Here is a 20,644-nt window from a genome sequence, read left to right as displayed (position 1 = left end):
CAGCAAATGCAAACGGATTCAAACTCATGACTCGGCTTTTCTTGAGAGATTTTTTTTTTTTGGTGACTGTACAAGCAAAAATGATTATGCCGGCCTTAATGTAGTTGAATGTCTAAATAGAGGACTGATGTTTGTTGTTGCCGATTCAACAGAACCAGGATGTTGTGGTCGATTAAGGTATTTATTTAGTTTGATATTAGATATGCACTTCTGACAAGGACCCTGACATGATCGAGGCAAATAACTGACCTGTCACTATCATATGATTTATTTATTTTTTCCCCCTTTTTTAAGACTCTACCTCTCTAGGAAAGGTCTGTGAATAATTGAATTGAAGTAGTTGATGTTTATATGCTAAGCTAACTTAGCTTCTCAATTTCAACAAGCAACAAAAGATAATTTCACCTTCAATACCATAAAAGGTTTTGGCAGGTTTGAGAGATATAAGTTTGTGCATTTGTCCCCTCCGCTATTATCATCTGGAAATACAAATTAAAGTGAAAATTACAGAGCTTTTACAGCATGTATGTGTCTGCCTTGTGACAGTGTTTAAGTGTGTCAAGTGGTCAGAACTAAAAACAGATGCATGACCACAGAACTCACTGCTTCATAAGTGTAAAAGGTAGTGTAATGGTTTCGCTTTTAAAACAAAGAATATGTACACTGTTTATTCAGATGTCAGTCACTCGATAAGCATCAATGCAGTGGAACAAATGTCAGAACAGAGCTGAATTTTTTGCTTACATTTGGACACCAGAAGGGAGAACTTGCAGGCGTCTGCTGTGTGAGAACCACTCAATGGTGGTTTGGGAGCGCTATGTGAGCCTTTGTCAAGGGTATGTTACCATCTGGGCTGCTTTGGCCATGATAAGGTACAAGTACAAGGTCTTGGACATTTGTGTGTGTGTGTGTTTGCGTGTGTGTAAGGCAAACGCTGCTTCTCTCCTCTGGCCTTGACATTTTCAGTTTGACTTCCTTCACTCACTGAAATTAAGAAGCTAGTCCACCGTAGAGAAAGACTAGAATCTCTTCTTGCTTTGAGAATCATGTATAGTTGCTCTTCTCCAACTAGACCGGAACACAAAACCGCCCATCTCAATGTAACAAGATGTGACTCGTCCTGTTTGGTAAAGAGTGCGTACGTAGGTATATGACACACCTGACATGTGAAGCTAAGCCGTCTTTGTGAGTGTCGACTGTCTGGTGTGTGAGGACTCTAAGTTGAGAGTCGCTGGATAATTTATTCCACAGGATGCACTTGCATGGTGATGAATTAATGTACTGTAGTTTTCAGTTGGCCGTGCGCTGCTAGAGTAATACTGCTCTTTCTAGCTGTCGTTTTTTTTCTCTGAAGTTTGTCCAGATTCGTGATGTTTTCTTTTTGCAGTTAGGTCTGCAGCAGGACAGTCAGTTACAATGAAAACATTTTTTTTTCAGTTTCACAGGGTTTTGAAACAGAACTGTAGTATGTATCTATCCTTTTGTCACCTTAGCATTCTGCCACATGCCAAGGAGTCCAGTTCCTTCCTTTGGATTTGGATCATTTGTATGTAGCGTTACAATCTGTTCTCTGTTTAGAAAAATGAATTGACTATCACAGTGCCTCCTGTGTTTGGGAGTGGCGTCACCATTTACTGCCAATCTGTGTTTTAAGTGCAAGGCTCCGCTCCAACGTCACTTGTCCACATCAATGCGTTCGCTGTTGTCTTTTACTGAGCTGGTGATGGACTTTGCTTATCTCTGTCCATCAAGAATGTCATGAGGATGAGCACAATGGTCCTTTCTCAACAGAACATCATTGTAACAACCTCTGGCACTTTGTGACAGCGTGTTTCTACATTAGCATATTCGCTCATTTGTAGAGACATTTTTCTGGTTGAATCTATGACTTAATTACCATACAAAACTAACATTATCATCACTAAAATACTATCAGAAGGACTTAAAATGCATTCTGCATTTATTTTACACTATTAATTATTAATCAGTTGTCACTGAGTACCATGGTGTTTTCAGTGCATCATGTCCCAAAAATACAAAAATTAAATCCACATAATCTATGGTTGACTATGTGAAATGCTTAGGTCATGGGATACTATGTGGGATATTAGCGTTGGTCTCTGGATTGCTCCCCTAGTTCAACAGCATATACAGTAGAGTCAACTGCATGAAGGTGTGTGTGAATGTTTTTACTACGTGTGCCCTTTGATAAGATGGTGACCACCTGCCCAAGCAGGTGGGATTTACTCCACCCACCCACGACTCCAGTTGGGAATATGCGGAACACAATGAGATGAGACATCTAATTTAAGTGAGCAGCTGAATTTCTTAAAGCCATTGCAGACCACCGGGTGTTAAGTGGTGAGCCGAAGAGACCTCAGCTTTACAGCTATAAATGAAACTGATTTCATTATTTAGGCTGCGGGCTTCAAAAACTCCCATTCAAAGCACAAGGAAATGATAGACACTCTACTCATGAAGCATTATGGTTTGCCCTAAGATGGGTTGAGAAAGTGAATAGTTATCCAAGTGTCTACATGTATTTATTTGAGTGAAACCACGACACCTCCTGTCAAGATTTCAATCCAAAATATCTTACCAAAGTGGTTGGTAAGATGGAGGAATGCATCACTAACTTGGATTTATTTGGCTTCGTTCCTCGCTTCATCACCTTCAGCTCCAAAACACTGACTCTCTTCATGTGCCCTTTTTTTGGTTTAATTTATGTTCATGTACAGTAAGACAGAACTTTCCTTTGTGTTTGAAATGGTGCCTGTTCCGCTTCCCCTCCAGGTTAAGAATTTTTGCATCATAAGGTCAGCATGTGATAGTTCATGGGATGATAGAAGTTGTGTACTTCCAACAGAAGGAACTACAAGTGTTTACTTAGCAGCTCTCTGTTCTGTTTAAGAAGCCCTCTGGAATGTCGATGTGAGTGGGCCCAGCTTCACTGCCGGACTTTCAAGCACCGAGTCTCACTTAGTTTGAAGGCACCTTACAAGAGTGTCTCTCTTTCTTTTTTTTTTTCAATAACTATTCAACATCTTTTAAGCATATGATTGAATGTCTTTATTGGGGAGTATGGAGTATGTTTTAAGATTTAAACCTATCCTGCAAGACATTTGGTACAAAGCTGAATGATTAATAAACCTCCAAATCCCCCATTTTCATTCTTCTTGACCGCCTCACTACAAATTCACTGCTACTACTAAATTCCCTATTTCAATTAAAGCATGACGTTTCTTTTCTCAAAAGGCTACAAAACTGTCTATTTAATCTGAGCACAGGATTGCTAAAAATGTAAGATGTGGCTTATTTATTAATTTCTTTAAATGAATTAATTACGTCCTCGAGGTTGGTTATATGATCGTGTATATTTCAATGGTGGTGATCTGCAGTTCCATCTGCATCCAGGAAGTTTTTTAAGGATTTGGCACTGACTTGTGTGGATTATACCTTTGTAGAGACCTAGGAATAAAGTGTAAAACATGACACAGCATGTGATGAAATAAGAAAATCTAAAACAACCTTCATGTGATTAGTTTAGGGTTTCTTGATAATATTTTTGCTTGAGCGTGGACAACTTGGGAGCACGGTCACTGGTGGTCCTGGTTAAGATTCAGTGTTTTTACCGATGCAGCCTGTATAGGATGAATTAAATACACATTAAATAGCACAATTCTTGAGTTTTGGACTAGACAAGTGTTGGGTATGTTTTGTAAAATCGTGAGCTCCTTGGCAGAGATGTGTGCTCTCTGAGTACTTTTCCAGTTCCAAAATTGTTCTTTATATTGATTCAGTTTAGATTATAATGATTATAATAATAACACACTCTACGTGTTCTTCTATGTCCTCCGCCCTACTCACACCTGTCCTTTTCATTTCCTGCTTTATCACATCTGACATGTCTTCTGTTTTTCCTCTCCATGTGTTCAAATCTTCTCTTCTGGAGTTTGTCTCCAAACTTCCCTCTGATGTGCTCTGACCCACTGACAACCTCATGCCACTTCGACCTTCTGCTTTTAAACACGCACCACAACAGGTCTCGCTGCAGTCTTTCACTCTTGCTGCTGACGTCACAGATCACAATGTCAATACACGTATAACTCAGACGTATGGAGACATCAGAACAAAGCAAATATTGATGAAGATTAAAAGCATTTTCGAAAAGGTGGAGATCAAATTAACACATTCTTGATCAGCCCATTTTTTTAACACCAAATGAAGACATGACTGGAGACACATTTGAACTGTTTCAAAAGTCAGAAGAAGAAATGTCATTTTTTAAGTGCCCTTTTAACTTCCATTTCTCCTATTTAATTGATGCTTTATTCTTTGCTTATTCTTCACCATGAAATAATTCCTCCCTGCTGAAAACGTGTTCCATATAATAGCGGTTCTGATAGACCATGAAGTCAATAAAACATGTTATGTAAAACACTGCTGCAGTTAGACTGTAATACGTCACGTCTTTGTTTGCCTGTACCGAGTTTGATGAGATGCTTTTATTACCAAACATGGACTTAAGAGCTGAATGACTCGTCGTGTGTAATTAGGTGGAGTGATGAAGCTTTGCTCGCGTCATCGTTTGGCCCCAAAGAAAGCAGCGGGACATGTTCAACAAAAACTGTGTACATTTTGTCTGAGAATAATTAATGTGCTTGCCAGTCTCGATGAAAGGGCTCTCACAAGGGAAACAATAAACAAATCATTTATACGTTCTTCAAGTCTGTTGACAGCACCTGTGTTTAATATACCTGTTTGACTTGTAAGGTCAGATTCTTTCCAAGTCCTCTTTAGCAGACTTGTTCCTCTTTCAATATTAGTGCAGGCTTCTTCGATCTCTGTAATGTATGTGAACCATGTGAACAATACAAACATGAGTGGAGTCACTAATCTCTCTTGGAGCCCAGGCTTTAACTTAGCCATGCGCACGTAAGACGCCACGCTACGGAGGCTGGCAGAACACACGAGCAATAGCCTGCGCCAATAAATACACACAATTCTCAACTTAAAGCTTCTGTAAACCGTCTTTACTTTGTCTCATATTTGACATGTCATTTTATCACAATATCAGTTTGTAATCTGAGTCCGAGTCATTTTTAACCTCTGGATTTAAATGATATCCCCACATACTGGTGAATGGATGAACCTGGTTAATGTGCGCTGGATTGTTGTGTATCTATGTTAGCATTTGTGGACTGCTAATCAGCTTAAGGCATGGGTGTCGCAGTCATGTGAAATACAATCCAAGTTATTTGCCAAAAGAAAATTCTATTAAATGAAGGGTCTTTAACCGGAAATATGTGTCTTAGTGTAAAGCCTCTCTGGATACTGTGGAAATGCATAGATTGTACTTCATTTTTGTGAGGCACATTAATAACATGTGTTGCAGGTTATATAATATTTGTTGTACTGTAAATTAGAGCTGCAACTAATGGTTACTTTAGCAGTCGACTAGTCACAGAATGTCCTAACAATTAAGTTCTTTAAAATTACAATTACACAGCTTCAATTGGAGCCTGCAGGCCTTCAGAAAAATGATCTCTTTTTAAAGAACAAATCTCACGTAATTAAACATATTTAGTGGGAATACTGAAACAACCGAATAACACATAACATTTTTTGCCATGTCATTCATAGAAAAATCCCGAAAGAAACATGATAATGACTAAAGTCTGTAGCTCTCTGAACTCAAGTCGCCCATTGTGGTCAGACCTATAGAGAGACCTGAGGACAGCTGCAGACTGGAGAGAGATTTACTTCTCTTGATTAAAAACTAGCGTTTTCTTGAATGGCTGTGTTCTGTTCTGTTTTTTTTTTCTTGTACATTATGTCACATAAAGTAACTTGGTGGCCTGGATTTGGCCTCAAGTTCTTCAGTTTGACATGCAGTATGTGGCCTAAAGTGTTACGTCACCCTAACCCTGACCATGTGACACGCCGAGTTTTTACTGAATTACATCATGTTGTGATGGTTAAGTGTGTCCTTATTAAGTTGGCATTGATAATCTATTAACAATTCTGTCACCAGTCATCAAGAAGTTAATGCTCCAGCCTCACAGCAACATGGATGCTCGTTCCTGCAGAGTCTCCAGTTTCCCCTCACAGGCCTCTGCTCAGTAACACAGAACAAGTCTTTCATTTTTGCATTTACATGAATAACAACAGTAAATGCTCATATAACATTACTCCCAAGATGTAAATACTATCTCCTGGAATCAGAAATCTCAATCCAACTTGAATTCAATGTTTGTTTTTAGCAGCATCACGTTGAGAACTTCATTGTTGATGCCTTTTCCCGGTTACTTCCCATTACTTAACTTGTTCATTTAGTCATGGAGCATTTACTCCCTGCAAGGGTTGTGGATTCAATCCCAGCTGTCTCATGGCTACTCTCAGGAGACATGCGTACAAAGATGAACACAGTCAGAGCATTAAAACCTAAGTGCAGTAAAGTAATTAGAAGATGCGGCTGTTTTCTCTGTGTACCATTTAAATGCAATTGAACCCAAAACGATGAATGAACACATGAACAGTCTTCAATAAATGTCATTATTAATGAAAAAAAAAATGTAATGGTTCATTTAAAATTGTGTCCTTGAATATGTAGGCTTTCTGAAACCCCTTTAGTTGCGGAAACCTGCAAAAATAAGCTAAACAATTATTGACATCCTCCAACTTTCAACCTTTGTCAGTTCTAAGTCTACAATTGCTGTTCTATTTGTGTGCCAAGACCAGCCTGTGTCACTCGCTGAGCTACAGTATGTCACAACCATGACATCACTGCTCTAGTTTTAACTGGTTTGTTGAACTAGTGATTACCTAAAGTAGCCGCTTGACCGAACCCCTGAATATCTGATACTTAAAAAAATAAATACACCCAGCAGACGTTGCCAAAGTTCCACATACAGCTTTGTTGATGCATCTGCAGGGGGTTTACTGTTAATTCTAATCCTCTCTAAGGCCACTGGGCCAGTGAAGTCATTGATATTGCGCAGTTGGGTTTGCAACTGGCAGCGACTTTGAGTTGTTTGTTGTTTGTTGTAATGCCTAGTGATCTTTTATTTAGGCACAACTGTCTTTGCCATCTTTTTATTTGTGTCATGTTGGATTTAAAGGAAGGAGTTAAGCAATGGAAGGATTCCTGGTAAGATTAAAGTAGAGTCAGTAACCAGGTAGTGTCCCACTTTGACTTCTCCCTCTCCTTTAGCCCGTCGTTTCTCTTATTGGCCTATGACCTTACCTGGAATGAGCCAAGCGAGAAAGGAGAATGTGGATTGCACAGGCCTGATCAACAGCTGCCCATGCTCTGCAGTGTAACTGACACTCACACAGAAGGAGTAGGGCACGTTTATTTATATAGGCGCCTTTTTATAGCTAATAAACTTAGTTGGACACAGTAGAAACAAAGTGGAAACATGTGACTTTAAGTAGTTTGAATTCAGAGCGATGGAGGATGAAGCACTACTTTAAAGAGGCAGCTCGGGTCAGAGAGAGAGTAGTGAGCATTTAGGTAAGGGGCTGCTCCAGAGCCGGGGATGGCTTAAGATTGTTCTGGTCTTAGTGGGATTTCAGGGTAATCTGGATAAGGACAGAAATATCCTGAAGGTGAATGGTGGAGAAAGTGCATTGCTTTCATTGAAAGTGTCTCATTTTGCGAGTGCAAGCATGAGAGAACATTATATGCCCATATATTTTTTAATAATTGTTTTCCATTTGCATGTAAGATATCCACTTGTGTGGTGGTGGTCAGGCTTTTAATAAATGAGGGTCAAATAGGTGGTGAGTAGAGCTGATGTTTTTCTAAATGGAATCATGCCAGCGGTGTCTGCTCTCTTATCTTGCAAGGATGCCTCCTGTTTCACTTTATTTAGGATATATCCAGACACATCATCTGGCAGGGAGCCTCACAACTGTCCAGGGATGAAGCAGAGTGCGCCAAACTCAGGCCTGAGGGCCAAATTTGGCCGTCAAGAAAGCTTATGATGTTTAAGAATCCGAAGTGTTTAAGTGCACAACAAAGAAGCTCACCAACCAAGCATGTTGTTATCACATACGAAGATTAGTGTTCAAGACAGGCCCGCAAATGGAGGTTATACATTTCAAGAATTAATCTGGGAATCCCAAAATATTGATGCTTGTGAAAGGGAATTTGATGTAAGTAGGATGAATGCTTGTACTTCGCGAAGAAACCAGACTGTCTCTTATGTTGTGAGTCAGTGGTGCAGGTTGTGTTTTTAAGGCACTGAGAAACCTCGTGTTGAAATTGCCCATCAGTAATTGAAATCTCACTGATTGGCGATTTTGTCGCAACTGCTCTTTTTTTCTTGGTTCAACAGATCTTTTTTTGTGGGCAATATCACAAAAATATCATATCACCAGTTTTTATCTGTTTTTGGAAACTAGTTTGCAAGTCTGTGCAACCAAATCACTTCTGCATGTGACACCGTCCTAAAAGGGGAGAAACATCCAATTTAAGAGAACGCACAGACTTTTGCCAACACGTGCAAAGAACCTAAATATAATATAAAATATATAAAAGGTAAACAAAAACATAAAACAGTCAAAACAAACATAAAAGATCACTTTCAATAATCGTGTCACCCAATGAAAAATCAGTGTAGGGAGGACTATTAGTTTTCATCAACACGTCATTTTAACAGGATTTGAGTGCACCAAAACCCTCAATAGCTTTTTTGAAAAGGGTCAAATAAAAATGCAAACTTAACTATTTTGAACAGAACAGATCAATGTCTGGTTATTGAACCTGATTATTAAAGATCTAGCAGCTTAAGAACATATTTCTATTTCAGCTATTTTGATCTTCAACTAAGCAGACAGATTCCTATCACACATTGTTATTCAGGAAAACCATTTTGTCGACTTCATCTGACTTGCACTGTGTAACGGTTGGCAAACAATTCCTTACTTACCTTCGTTTTATTCTAGTATTGTAGCATTTTCAGATAAATCTTGAACATTAGTTCACTTTTCTTCAAACCAATAACTCTTTTTAGTGTTTCCAATGTGGTATACATTGATAATGCACAGTCAATGAAAGTTTCAAGTGAGACATCATGTTAGCCATTAGCGCAGGTGTGTGGTGGGGTGTTGCAAGTCAGGCAAGGAACACTCTATCGTTCTGCCGCGACAGTGTCTCATTGAGTATGAGCCGCATCAGGTTAAGACATCAGGTTTTTGACAGGGTTGTTTGCTACGATGGCCAGTGTGGCAGGACAGTGTGCGCATCAGCATAGATCTATAGCTTATAGAATGAGACAGATGATCCATACGATCTCCGCAATTCTGCGGATCAACATTCAATATCGCTCCAAATATCGGACTCTGTCACTGAAAGTTTAACTTCTGCCCCTGACTGCAACATGGCAAAAGTGTTTCATGCTTTGAGAGGTAGTTAATATTTGAGTTTTATGTATGGAAAGTGTGTTTGCCTAATACTTTTTTTAAATGCTCATATCTTTGTTACCTTTCTCACCCTCGTCGCTTGTCTGTTGGCAGGAGTCACCAGACCTCAGCTCACACGCTGGCACTGTGGCACTCTGAGGTTATGTGGCCAGGCAGCTCTATGAGCACCTTTAATCTCACACTTGTGTACAATAGTGAAGAAATGTAAGAACGGGCAATTGAGATAACTTCCGCACTGTCTCAACAGTGGTGTTGTGCCACACTCGGCTTTTCTCCCCACTGTTGTGCAAGTGTTCCTTTTCCATCTTGGTCTGTGTGGCACCTTTACAAATACATGCTTCGCAAATAGACCTGCTGTTTTGTGTAACTCGGTTCGTGAGCTGAGCTGCACAAAAGAGGGACAAGTTACCAAGGGTGAAGTAACCTCATTTTTTTCCTGCAAACTCTGTATTTTTAAACCACGGACGTCATTCGCGGTCGTTCACGACTGAATTCCAGGACAAGTTCACTCTCCTTTGAGATTCATAAAAGGCTGCGTGTGACTTCTTTAAAATAAGAATTAAAATGGTTCAGTCTGAAAACAAAATAAATTTACCTGCAGATTTACTGTCCACACTTGTAAATGGGCACTAAGATACATCAGGGTTAACACTGCTCTGAACATGATCTTCGCAACATGGCGTCGCAGGGGACTTAAAAATAAAAACATCATTTAACACTAGAAATCTATGTTAAAAGCTCTTGTGTCACATTGAGGGATTGGAACAATCATCGTGATGGCAGTTACAGATACACTGTTGTTTTTGCTAATGAAAAAAACATGTTTTTTGACATTGACATTTTTGCGCAGCACGGTTCCTATTTAGTGCTTTCAGGCAGAGAACTAGAGAGAGAGTGGGAGAGAAATCCACCACGAGTGAGGATGTTCTGGTTCTGACTGATCCATGGCCTAGATTCCCTCAGCCGAGCTGTGACTCAACTCCAGTCTTCTGCCTGGCTGACTGTGGGCTCGGTCAGTGTTCATCAGACATGTGCAAAGAGCCCGAGCACACACTGTCAAAGTTATTTTTCTAATTGGGTGAAATGTCATTAAATCAGAGGCGAGGGCCTGATTTTTGGTTGCTCAGGGGGAGCGGCTCATTCTGTCCACTGTCCTTTCTGATTCCATTAACTGCAGTTCAGACGATTAGATTATTGTCATTTTGGCAGTCTTTTTTTTATTCAAGTTGAATTTGATCAGTGTATTTATTCATGTTGTTTTGCCTCTGCAAAGTCTGAGGAACCTCCAGTTTTTACTAAGCTACAAAGTTAAAAGAGAAAGTGAGATTCACTGCAGCCATTTATGGAGCTATTGGTTTATAGTTTAACCCTTATTATGAATAGTTGTAGTAACATTCTGTGCACCTTTGCTCATCTTGACTTCTTATATCATTTTTTTATTTTTTATTTTTTTCCAGTTACTGTCGTGACCTTGTGTGATATTTGTTTTATTATGACACTTTTATTTATTTTTACATCAGTGTGCTTGTTGCTTGTCTTCTCAAGTGAAGTTTACTTATTGTTTGACTTTGTGCCTTGAATTGATAAAACTTAAAGATTACGTCATCTCACTTGACTCCTAATGTAATCTCTGGATTATGGAACACTCTTTTATGTAACTAATCACAGTGATTAATCTATGCAGATTAATTTAATTAATCCCAAGTTAATGGCTGTATACAAACAAAGACAAGGCTCTGTAGAACATGCAATTAACAAAATAACGTTAAATGCAATGAATGATGAGAACCTTGGCCTCAGATTTAGAGGTATTGAGTTATTGCTATTATTGCCATTGATGTTAGGGGCTTGTTCTAAAGGCAACTCAGGGGTTGGATGAACCCCTCCCTCCTTTCTGTATGGAGTTTTATTTTGTTTGCAGGCACTCTGTTTTCCTACCACAGTAGAAAAACATTCATAGATGAACTGGCTATGAATTGTCCGTAGTCCGTGTTTGTCTACACGTGCGACTTGTCCAAGTTGTCCCGCCTCTCACCCAAGCAGTTAGGTTAGGCTCCATCCCCCACGACCCCAAGAGGGAATAAGCAAACGCGAATGAGCTGATAATGCTGTTTTAGATTGAGTTGTAAACTAGTTTATCATGTTGCACTGTGGATATTGATTGCGTCCTTGTTGTGTCACTTCCTCTTCCAGTGAATGGGTGATAAACAATGACTCTAATGTGATCTATCTTGATATTCTGCTCGCTGGAAGTGAACAACTGGGAATTGAAGGCTGAGGACGTCATATTTGGAGTTGTTGTGGTCGACCTTCACTCAGCGGAGTTTTATAAAAGAGAAAATGTGAACTAAAAAAGATCTCACTTTGGCAGAGAAGTGCTTTGTAGGTGCCTGCCCACTGGATACACCTGAAGCCTAAAGCTGAATTCTGGTAATGTGCTGTGTGTCAAATGAATTTTCTGGAGAGAAGTCCAACAATCGCCTTCTGTACCTCCTGGCCACGAGAATAAGAGGAGGCATACTTAAATCCTTATATGGTTTTGTTGCCATCACACTGACGACAGATCTTTCCGTCCCCCTTTTAAAGCCCTTATAATGCTTTATAGGTTTTTTTTCTTTTTCACCTGCAGTGTTGTAAAGATGGCTGGCATGTGTGGAATATCAATGAGAGAGGTGATGGCATGCCGGTGTAATTTTCTGCTCAAATTACCTCACGTGCATTACTGGCTCCAGTATTATGTGGGCTACAGATGTGAGGAAACCATCTTTTAATTGTTGGATCATTAAATCACAGTGACTTAAATGATGTTCCAAAACTGTGCGGATTATTATCTTGGCTACATGTCTCCTTGTTGAAAGCGTAGCAGTACAGAGCAAGTGTTCGGATTGAGGTTTTCTTTTCAGTATTTCCCAAAGCCAGAACAAACACCAGAGTATGTCACACCAGCACACTAATGCTAACACTTACTTAACATGTTGCAGTGTGGCCAGCATACCACTGCCTCCACTAACAAGAAGCTTTGTCCTGTGAAGCCATTTTTGCTACGAGCTACAGGAGGTTTAACATCATTTAATCTTGCTGACTGTAATCACCCCCCAAAAATATTGGTTTGGTATTTGAAAGTACAGCAACAACAACAGTTACAGACACTTTATTATATTAATTATATATATGTATATATCGCTGTGAGAGAGTGCGATGCGGGGATACTGTGCTGCCATAGTTGTCGTACGTGTTGCCACATATATATATATATATATATATATATATATATATATATATATACACTGCTGAGCTAAATAATGTCTACACAAGTACTGTTTATCTTCATAACTGTACAATAATAAGAATTAAGATAGGTAATAATTAAGTGACCTGCTGCAGCTGCTTGTGGTATTATTGTGTCACTGAAACTTTCATTTTTTTACTATGTTTGTGGCGCTGAAATTTTAGTTCCACCAAAATAAACGCTGTGTGATCAAAGATTGCCATGAAAGTGCTTCTCAGTCCAGACAAATCCTGATCTGTTATTCACTCGCTCAGCGTAGTTGACTTTCTGTAGTGATGTTGATTGTAAATTGAGGCTATACACATGTTTACAGTGGTGACGTGTCCAGTGGGAGTTTGGGTCATTTTCTCATGGACCTTGGTATAGTTTGTCCCACAATTACTGGAACTGTGGAGAAGTGGTGAGAAGAGATATGTGTTTATGTCTCGCTTTGTTTGTTCACATGGTTTCTCTGCGGGTGTGTGTATTCTCTTGACACATTTTAATGCCGATAAACCAGTGTCACAACCGCTTTAGCCTGGTTAAGGTTTATTAACAATTTGTGGTCACAGGTAAAAATGACACTGTGATTTGGGCTACTTGTAGTGAATGCGTTAAAAGGAACAAGCACTTGTTGGGTATGTGGTTTGGTTAATACACAAGTGGATGGTGGAGAAACCTAACATCCGAATTCTTAACAGCAATCGATTCCAGTCAGGTGCTACATTGAATTTGTGACAACCTTGTGATTGGCTTTTAGCTGCCAGTGAGCTTTACCTAATTGACTGAAGAAATGATCCGTTAAAAGCTTCAGGCTATTGGCGAGTCTTCTAACGTTTGTTTACCCATCTGAGTTTAAAGAATGTGACTATAGATACTTGTTTTCTTATTGACATTCAGAACTCAGGACACCTCAGGACTTTTTCTGGGGCACTTCATACGTCCTCAACTTTCCTTCCTTAAACTGAGGAGTAGTTCTCGACTGAGTTAGTATTAGTCATTGCAAGTCCCTCTGGACTAGATGTCATAAAAAAACAGCCCCAGATAGGTGTTCCCAAAGATCTCAACTAAAAGCTTTGATAACATAAATTGGGAAAAAAACAGTTTTTACTGAGGTGCAGCTATTACTGCAACTTTTGTTATTTTGCGTTATAAAACCATTTTTAAATACAAAATATGTCTCTAAATGCAAATATGTTGTGGCACCCATGTGTGGAGGACAAAATGCAACAAATTTAAACAAATAAATAAATAATGAGTTGATAAAATAATAGCTCATTAAATATTGTAAATATTGTATCATTAAATTATTTAAATCCTTACATATTTCCTTCAAAGAATCACAGATCAAAAGCTGCAAAACAGAAAAAATAAATATGTCAGTAAATAAATAAAATGGGCATTCTTTTTTTAATAAATGATTAAAATACAATTTAATTTCTTGTAAAAACGATTATTCATTTTATGAACCAGGTTAGCCATGTAGCTTTAGTTATATACATAAAATACATATTGCAAAGTTGTACGCTAAGCAGAGAGCAATAGTTTTTTTTTTTTTCTATGTCCCATCCACATCATTTGATGTTCTTTTGCAGAAATTACTTTCATAATTACATAGAAAAGTTAGATAGATAGTGTGTCACTCCTTTCAACGGAGTTTGAACAGAGCAGCTCACCGAAGGACAACAAGCATCCCAAGATTCCTGGTTCACTCTCAGTTGCAGGAAGCTGTTTACTCATTCTATCTCTCACTGCTGACGTCGGAGCATTGAACAATGTCATCCAATTTCCTGTTTTTCACTTTAGTGGAAAGCCACTTTCCTTGTGTGTTTGTTGTAGTGTGCATGTGTCTGTCTGAGAGAGTAAGACGGAGTGAGTGGTGGGCTGGCAGGCAAGGAGGATCTAAACAGGGAGATAAGAGAGCAGGATGCTGTGTCAAAGGTCACAAAACTCAATTTCAAATACACATCTGATGTACAATAATCTAAATGGTTAATCTGCTTTATATTAACATTTTTATGCGCCAATTAAGACAAGTTTTTTTGGATAATTTGTCCTACATTTTCTGATGAGTGATGGTGATTTTTAAGAGGTCAGCTAAGACAGTGGACAGAATACAGAGGTGAGGTGTTCAGCAGTGGTGACAGAAGGATTCAAGTCATATTACATGTGGGATCAGCTGCCTGGCTTTTGTTTGCTTTCGCAATGGACAGACTGACACGTGAGGCTCCATGATGTTTGCGGACGTTATGGTGATCTGCAGATGATAAAGTAAAGAGATGGTGGAATAGAGGTCATGGTAAGACTCTCTCTCGCGTTTCGTCGGATTCTTTATGATCAACAAATGCGGGATTGAGAAAACACTTACAGTGGTCATCCATGGTTACAAGAAAGGTACTCAAGATCTATTGCTCTCAAATTATCTCCCCTTTGAACTCAAGATGGAATGGGATTCTCCCAAAAATAATTACCCAGTTGGTTGTCTGCCATTCCTGTGGAATATCCAAGACGTGCGCTGACCCTCAAATCAACTGAATTATATGCCTCTGCAACACACAGAGTGGGATCCCTCAATGACTGGTGGAAGCACGAGTATTTCGAGAGGGTGGCACTCTTGGTGACGTATGAACACACACCATGTCAGTGCTGCCTGACTGCCCTACTTGCTCACTCACTTCCTGTACTTTGTTTGCCTCTGGTCCAGTGCCAGTGTGATGTTTATGGAATGCAAATACTTGGCTGAATGATTCATTGCAGGGCGACGTTCACTGTACGAGAGCAGTATGTCGCCTGGAGAGTACGGCAGCCCTACATCTGTGTTTCTCAGGGGCCATTGCAGTTGCACAACCGCAGTTGCTATGCTTGCATCAGTGTCATTTTGAGAGCTGTGTGTCTCTGGATGGAGATGGAGCGAGGATCCTCCAGGCCTCCCCGAACGGGAGGCCCTGTGGCCAAAGCCCTTACGTCAAGGCCCTGACCTCAGCTACTTCACTAACAAACGCAAACGCAGTGAAAGCACAGCAGTGTGTGTTTGTGTCCATCTGTGGCATTTGTCCACAGAAAAGAGGGACTGTTCTGTCTTACCTCTGCAGGAAATGAATCCCTGGGTTGAATCTTGAATCACAGTGTATAAATATGAGACTGAATTATTTATTCTGACGCACGTCAGAGAAACTGGAGTCATATGTAACAGCAGGAGACGGAGGATCCGGTTGTGTAAATTGATAGATGTGGGAGAGTCACGACATGAAAAATCCTTTCTGGAAAGAGAGGGGTAACGGATCCAGCCGGATGTGCAGGAGTTGAGATGGATGGGTTGGCAACATTTCCTGGGTGTCCCTTGCTTTAGCTTGTTTTTTGCCTTTTTACATCCATGTCATTAGTAAATCTTAAATCAAGTTGCTGAGGAATGTTGTGGGTATATATTTATATTTGAATATATGAATGTGGTTGTCATTTTTTATTTTTTACAACTGAGTAAGTGAATGATATTCTGACTTTATTTACACAGCATTGTTCACAAAGTGCCTCTCCAGACATAACAGGCAGTTTAACATAAATTATCTACTCAACTCAATTCTCAGCATCCCATAAACACATTTATTTTCAACAACTGCCATGGAATGATTATTTTTAATTTCTCAATGTCTTCAAACAGTAAAACAATCCGTGTCTATATTGTGAGGCCTAACTCAAACCAACATGAATTCTGTCACATGCGCTTATCATGCGACCGAGTCCTCGTGTCTGTGAAGAATCAGATGATCAGAGCATCAGCTCGCAGCCATGTCTTTCTTGTGGACACGACAACAAATGGCCCAGTGTCATGATGACGTCAATTTGGCTGCAACCACGGGCTAATCAGCTTTGCTCTTTCTTTGTTGTTTCACCGCACTTGCGAAAGGCTTACAATTTAGCGAGAGGTGATTTGCCGCTGCCCGCCACACTTGCACATTCCTCCCTGTATTCCACTTCACATGTGCAGATTGTTTATGGAGAGGAGAAATTCTAAAGGGATGGCGTTCCACCAGGGGCTTGGTTGCTATGGTTATTAACCCCTGAGCTAGGATACATTCAGCAGGAAGGAAGCTAAATTATTTGCAGACAGAAAGGGAGTTTACTAATGCAGGAAATGCATGCTGTTCAATGTTTCATACATTTTGCAATAAAATACTTTCCTTTCTCATAATAGGTGTGTCATGCTTGTATTGTTCACCGGTGAACTCATAATCTTCCCCCCTGCCTTATGTATCAGATCTTACCTTGCATTTAAAGCGGTGTTTTCAGATTGGTGCTTCAGTTGATGCTGCAAGTGGAAGTTACTGTATGTCGTACAGTTTCTCTACACATCTTTCTTAGTATGATGCGCAATCATTGATCTTGTCTTTGATTTATGCAGGCCATCACATGATGTTGGAGCCAGTTGCTTTTGAGACCTTTTTTTTTTCTTCTTGCCCTCTAGCAACGTAATACTCATTCATGAAAATAAATACACAAAACCATTTGTCAAGTTGCTTATTATATTTATGTCTGAGTTTTTTTGTTTTTTTTTAATCCCTGACAGTTGATTTCTTCTTTTTGTTTTCAGACAACGGTGAAGGAGGTGCAATTTGGACCAATGAAGTTATTTAAAGACCCACTTCAGGTAATACTGAACAAACCTTATGATTCACCATTTTTTATTCGAATTATACAATCATGATTTTATCACAATTTGACATGTTTTTAACAGTAATTTGCAAGTTATTGACCAATACAACCAATACAATCATAATGTATTTGAAACAAGCAAATAAAAAAACTTACATTTCTCATTTATAATACTTGCCATGATGATGGCAATATGAGTAGTGATAAGTAAGAAAATACTGAAGTTTGCATGCAGTTTATTATTAATCTTCTACGGCATCATTTTCTTTTAGTTATTGGGAGCTTCCGGCCTAATATTTTACATTTATTATCTCAGCTAGGTGCATAACAATAAGTATTCTTTGTGTGTTTACCTTTTGGAGTGCATTTATTTGCTGCTTCACTTTGCTTTAAGCCCGCTAATACAAGGGGCTAAACCTTGATGCCCTACTGGGGTAAATAAAGGTTTAACATTATACATGTAAGGCATTGTGATGCTGACAGTCTTTGGCATCGCAGGTAAGACAAGGGTCATTCCATCATTCAGTTGGAAGCTGTGCGTTTGATCTTGTTCACTCCCACCGTGAGTGTGTGTGGGAGGTTGACGTGTGCCCAGTGTGCAGGTAATGATCACTTTTATTGCTGATATATTTTGTGTTGTTTGATGAACTTGTACGTTGTGGTTTGAATTCATCACATGAGTGCAAGAAGTTGCATACATGTATCATAAAATGGATTAGAACCCTGCTCAAAATTTCAGTAGAGAAATTAAAGAGAGATTAAATTGATGTTCGTAGATATTAATTTTGCTTCCCTTGAGACCTTGGGGAAAGGAATTTGGTAGCGTGACATCACCTGACCCTCTATGACTTGAACAAAGCCGGTCTGCGAACTACCTTCTATGATGTCACAGAGCAGGCTGGAGCGGTGGACCCATTCAAATTTGGATTTGAAATTTGAAGTAATTTGATTTGACCATCTTTCTTTATTCTGATTTATATCTTTATCACAATGTTAACCACCAGTTTAAACCTGTTGTAATTATGAAGCTCCTACAGGTTGGTTCGCCACATATTATTTGCAACAAATATCCCTTCACTCTTTATGTGAATGTGAAACAAAAGAAAGATTGAAGTCCTGGAAAGCCATCAGTGCAGGGTGTTGACTTTATTGTCTGATGCCCCTCAGTGCGTCTGCAGTAGGAAAGCGAGGTAGAGAGATATCCCCTTCCTGTTTTTGTCACTCACAGCTGATCCTGTGGTGCCCTCTGTGTCGCTGCTCCTCTTCTTTCTTTGCTTCACAGGACTCAGCCAACTCCCGATTTTATGAAATCATTCATCTGATGTTTTCACATTGCTTCTTTGTGTCAGTTCCGTTAGAATGTGTTTCCAGTCTGTTGGTTTTGAAGAGAAACACCTTATCTCAGTACGTGTGACCTTGGTACTCCTCTGCTGCTGGAATGTTGACTTTTAAACCAATATCCCAATGTGGAATTCCGATCTAATTCCTGAAGCGTACCTTACATAGTTGCAGAACTGCAGTGGTGATGTATTTATGACCGGGACACTCATTGCTGCTTGTAAGTCAAACGTTGAGTGAGGAATATGGTCTGCATTAGCAACGGCTACAGCTCACAGGAGAGACGACTGTCTGCTGCTGCCTGGGGCTTAGATTTGGAACTTAAAATAAATCTCCAGCAGCTCTCTATTCCGTCATTATTGAGGAAAGAAACTCCAGTTTTCTCAGTAAACTCAGAGCTTTATGCTCTGCCTTACAGGTGTGATGCGAAACTAAAGGTGCAGAACAAACTTCCCCTTCTTTACATTGAGTCTGCCGTCTGCCAAGAGTCGGTGCTGACGTCGATGGGAGAGTGACTCATGAATCTAGTCTTACTGCAGCCCTGCTCCTGGATGCTGGCCTGCACGTCTGGTTCCAGCGTTATTAGTATATAATGGGATATAAGAAAATATGCTGGCAGAGACTGAATGTTCTCTCAATGGCTGGTCTGACGGTCGCAGCAGCACTTTTTGCCACAAGATTGGCAGAGTAGAGGGAGAGACCTCGGCCGGTCAGGGCCACCGCCAAATACTAGCCATAGATTACGGCAGCGGATAATGAAATCTCTGACGCATCTGAGTACGAACTGTGTCTCGTCAATCAAGAAATCTGCTGGAAACCTGAGGTCACACTGCTGACGAAGAAGAACACGCAAGAGCTGATTCTGCAACTCCGAGAGGTCACTTTTTGGATTTGATTGTGACGCAGTGGTGAAGGGACAAACCAAATCGACGGCGTTTGGAAGAATTGATTTGGGTTTCTTGACATTTTTATGGCACCAGTCGAGTCTCGAGAATCGGTTGCATCCACTTCCATTTGATTGCTGCAGTCACACTACTGAAATACATTCCAGTTCGCAGTGTAGTGTTTTTATTCATTTATTTTTCTTTTAAGATTCTCAATATAAATCATAAATATTAGAAGACCTTTTAAGATAGTTAATACACGGTTTGCACCAGGATTTTTTTAATCTGCCTCAAAAAAAAAAAAGGCACGACAGAGAAACATTGAAGCGAGGGTGAATTGGTGACAATAAAAACGTTTAATCTTGAAAAGTTGACGTCTCTCCAGTCTGCAGCTGTCCTCACATGGTCCGTTTCTTCATGCTACATATCTGACTGGGTGCGCGACTTGAGTTCCGCAAGCAACACACTTCAGTCATTGAGGTTTCTTTCTGGATGAGTTTTCTGTGAATAATACACCAAAAATTATGTTCATTTCCAGCTCCATGTTGTGTTATGTTTTTTTCAATGTTTCCACTGTGTTTAAATACGTTTGGTCACGTGAGATTTCATCTTTAAAAAGACATAATTTTTTTGATGCCGTGGCAGCTGTCATTTAAGTCATGGCGGTGCATACGCTAGTTTATATGTGGTGGAAACCCTGGAATAGATTGGTAATGTAACTGTTGGCAAAACCAGTAAATATAAGACACATCGCCACTTTACCTAGATACCTAGATTATTATCTCTCCTTTTTAAAGCGTATAACACAGAGCTATGATGATTGATGCCGGAGTGTGCAGCATATGCTTGTCTAAAAGGTGAAGTCATGCTAGTCGAAGAACACATGTATGTATGTATGTATGTATGTAAGTATCACTGCAACTGGTTCTTCTTCAGGTGCTGACCTGGGAGCATATTCTTCCCTGACTTCTTTGACTTGCTTTTACTCGTACTGTATTTTTACATCGCTATTATTTGTATGGGTACACAATTTTCTATGTTCTATCTTTGCTGAATGCAATTTTAAAAAAAGGTT

The 20,644-nt window shown here is 39.7% G+C and overlaps 1 protein-coding gene across 2 annotated transcripts in view; it reads left to right on the top strand.

Annotated features, from left to right (window-relative positions):
- Positions 1-20,644, top strand: part of pde8a (phosphodiesterase 8A) — a 41,759-nt gene that overhangs the window by 2,843 nt on the left and 18,272 nt on the right. The window contains exons 1-2 of one of the 2 annotated variants that reach the window (XM_053864859.1): positions 7,006-7,150; positions 17,286-17,342. In XM_053864859.1, the coding sequence (XP_053720834.1) occupies positions 7,136-7,150; positions 17,286-17,342 (72 nt within the window). In that variant the 5' untranslated portion in view covers positions 7,006-7,135. Of the gene's footprint in view, positions 1-7,005; positions 7,151-17,285; positions 17,343-20,644 lie in introns of those variants that run through there. The other variant, XM_053864858.1, reaches the window with a different exon arrangement.

Source organism: Synchiropus splendidus, chromosome 5 (genome assembly GCF_027744825.2).
Source record: "Synchiropus splendidus isolate RoL2022-P1 chromosome 5, RoL_Sspl_1.0, whole genome shotgun sequence".
Taxonomy (NCBI): Eukaryota; Metazoa; Chordata; class Actinopteri; order Syngnathiformes; family Callionymidae; genus Synchiropus; species Synchiropus splendidus.
This window is presented reverse-complemented; position numbering and strand designations above follow the sequence as displayed.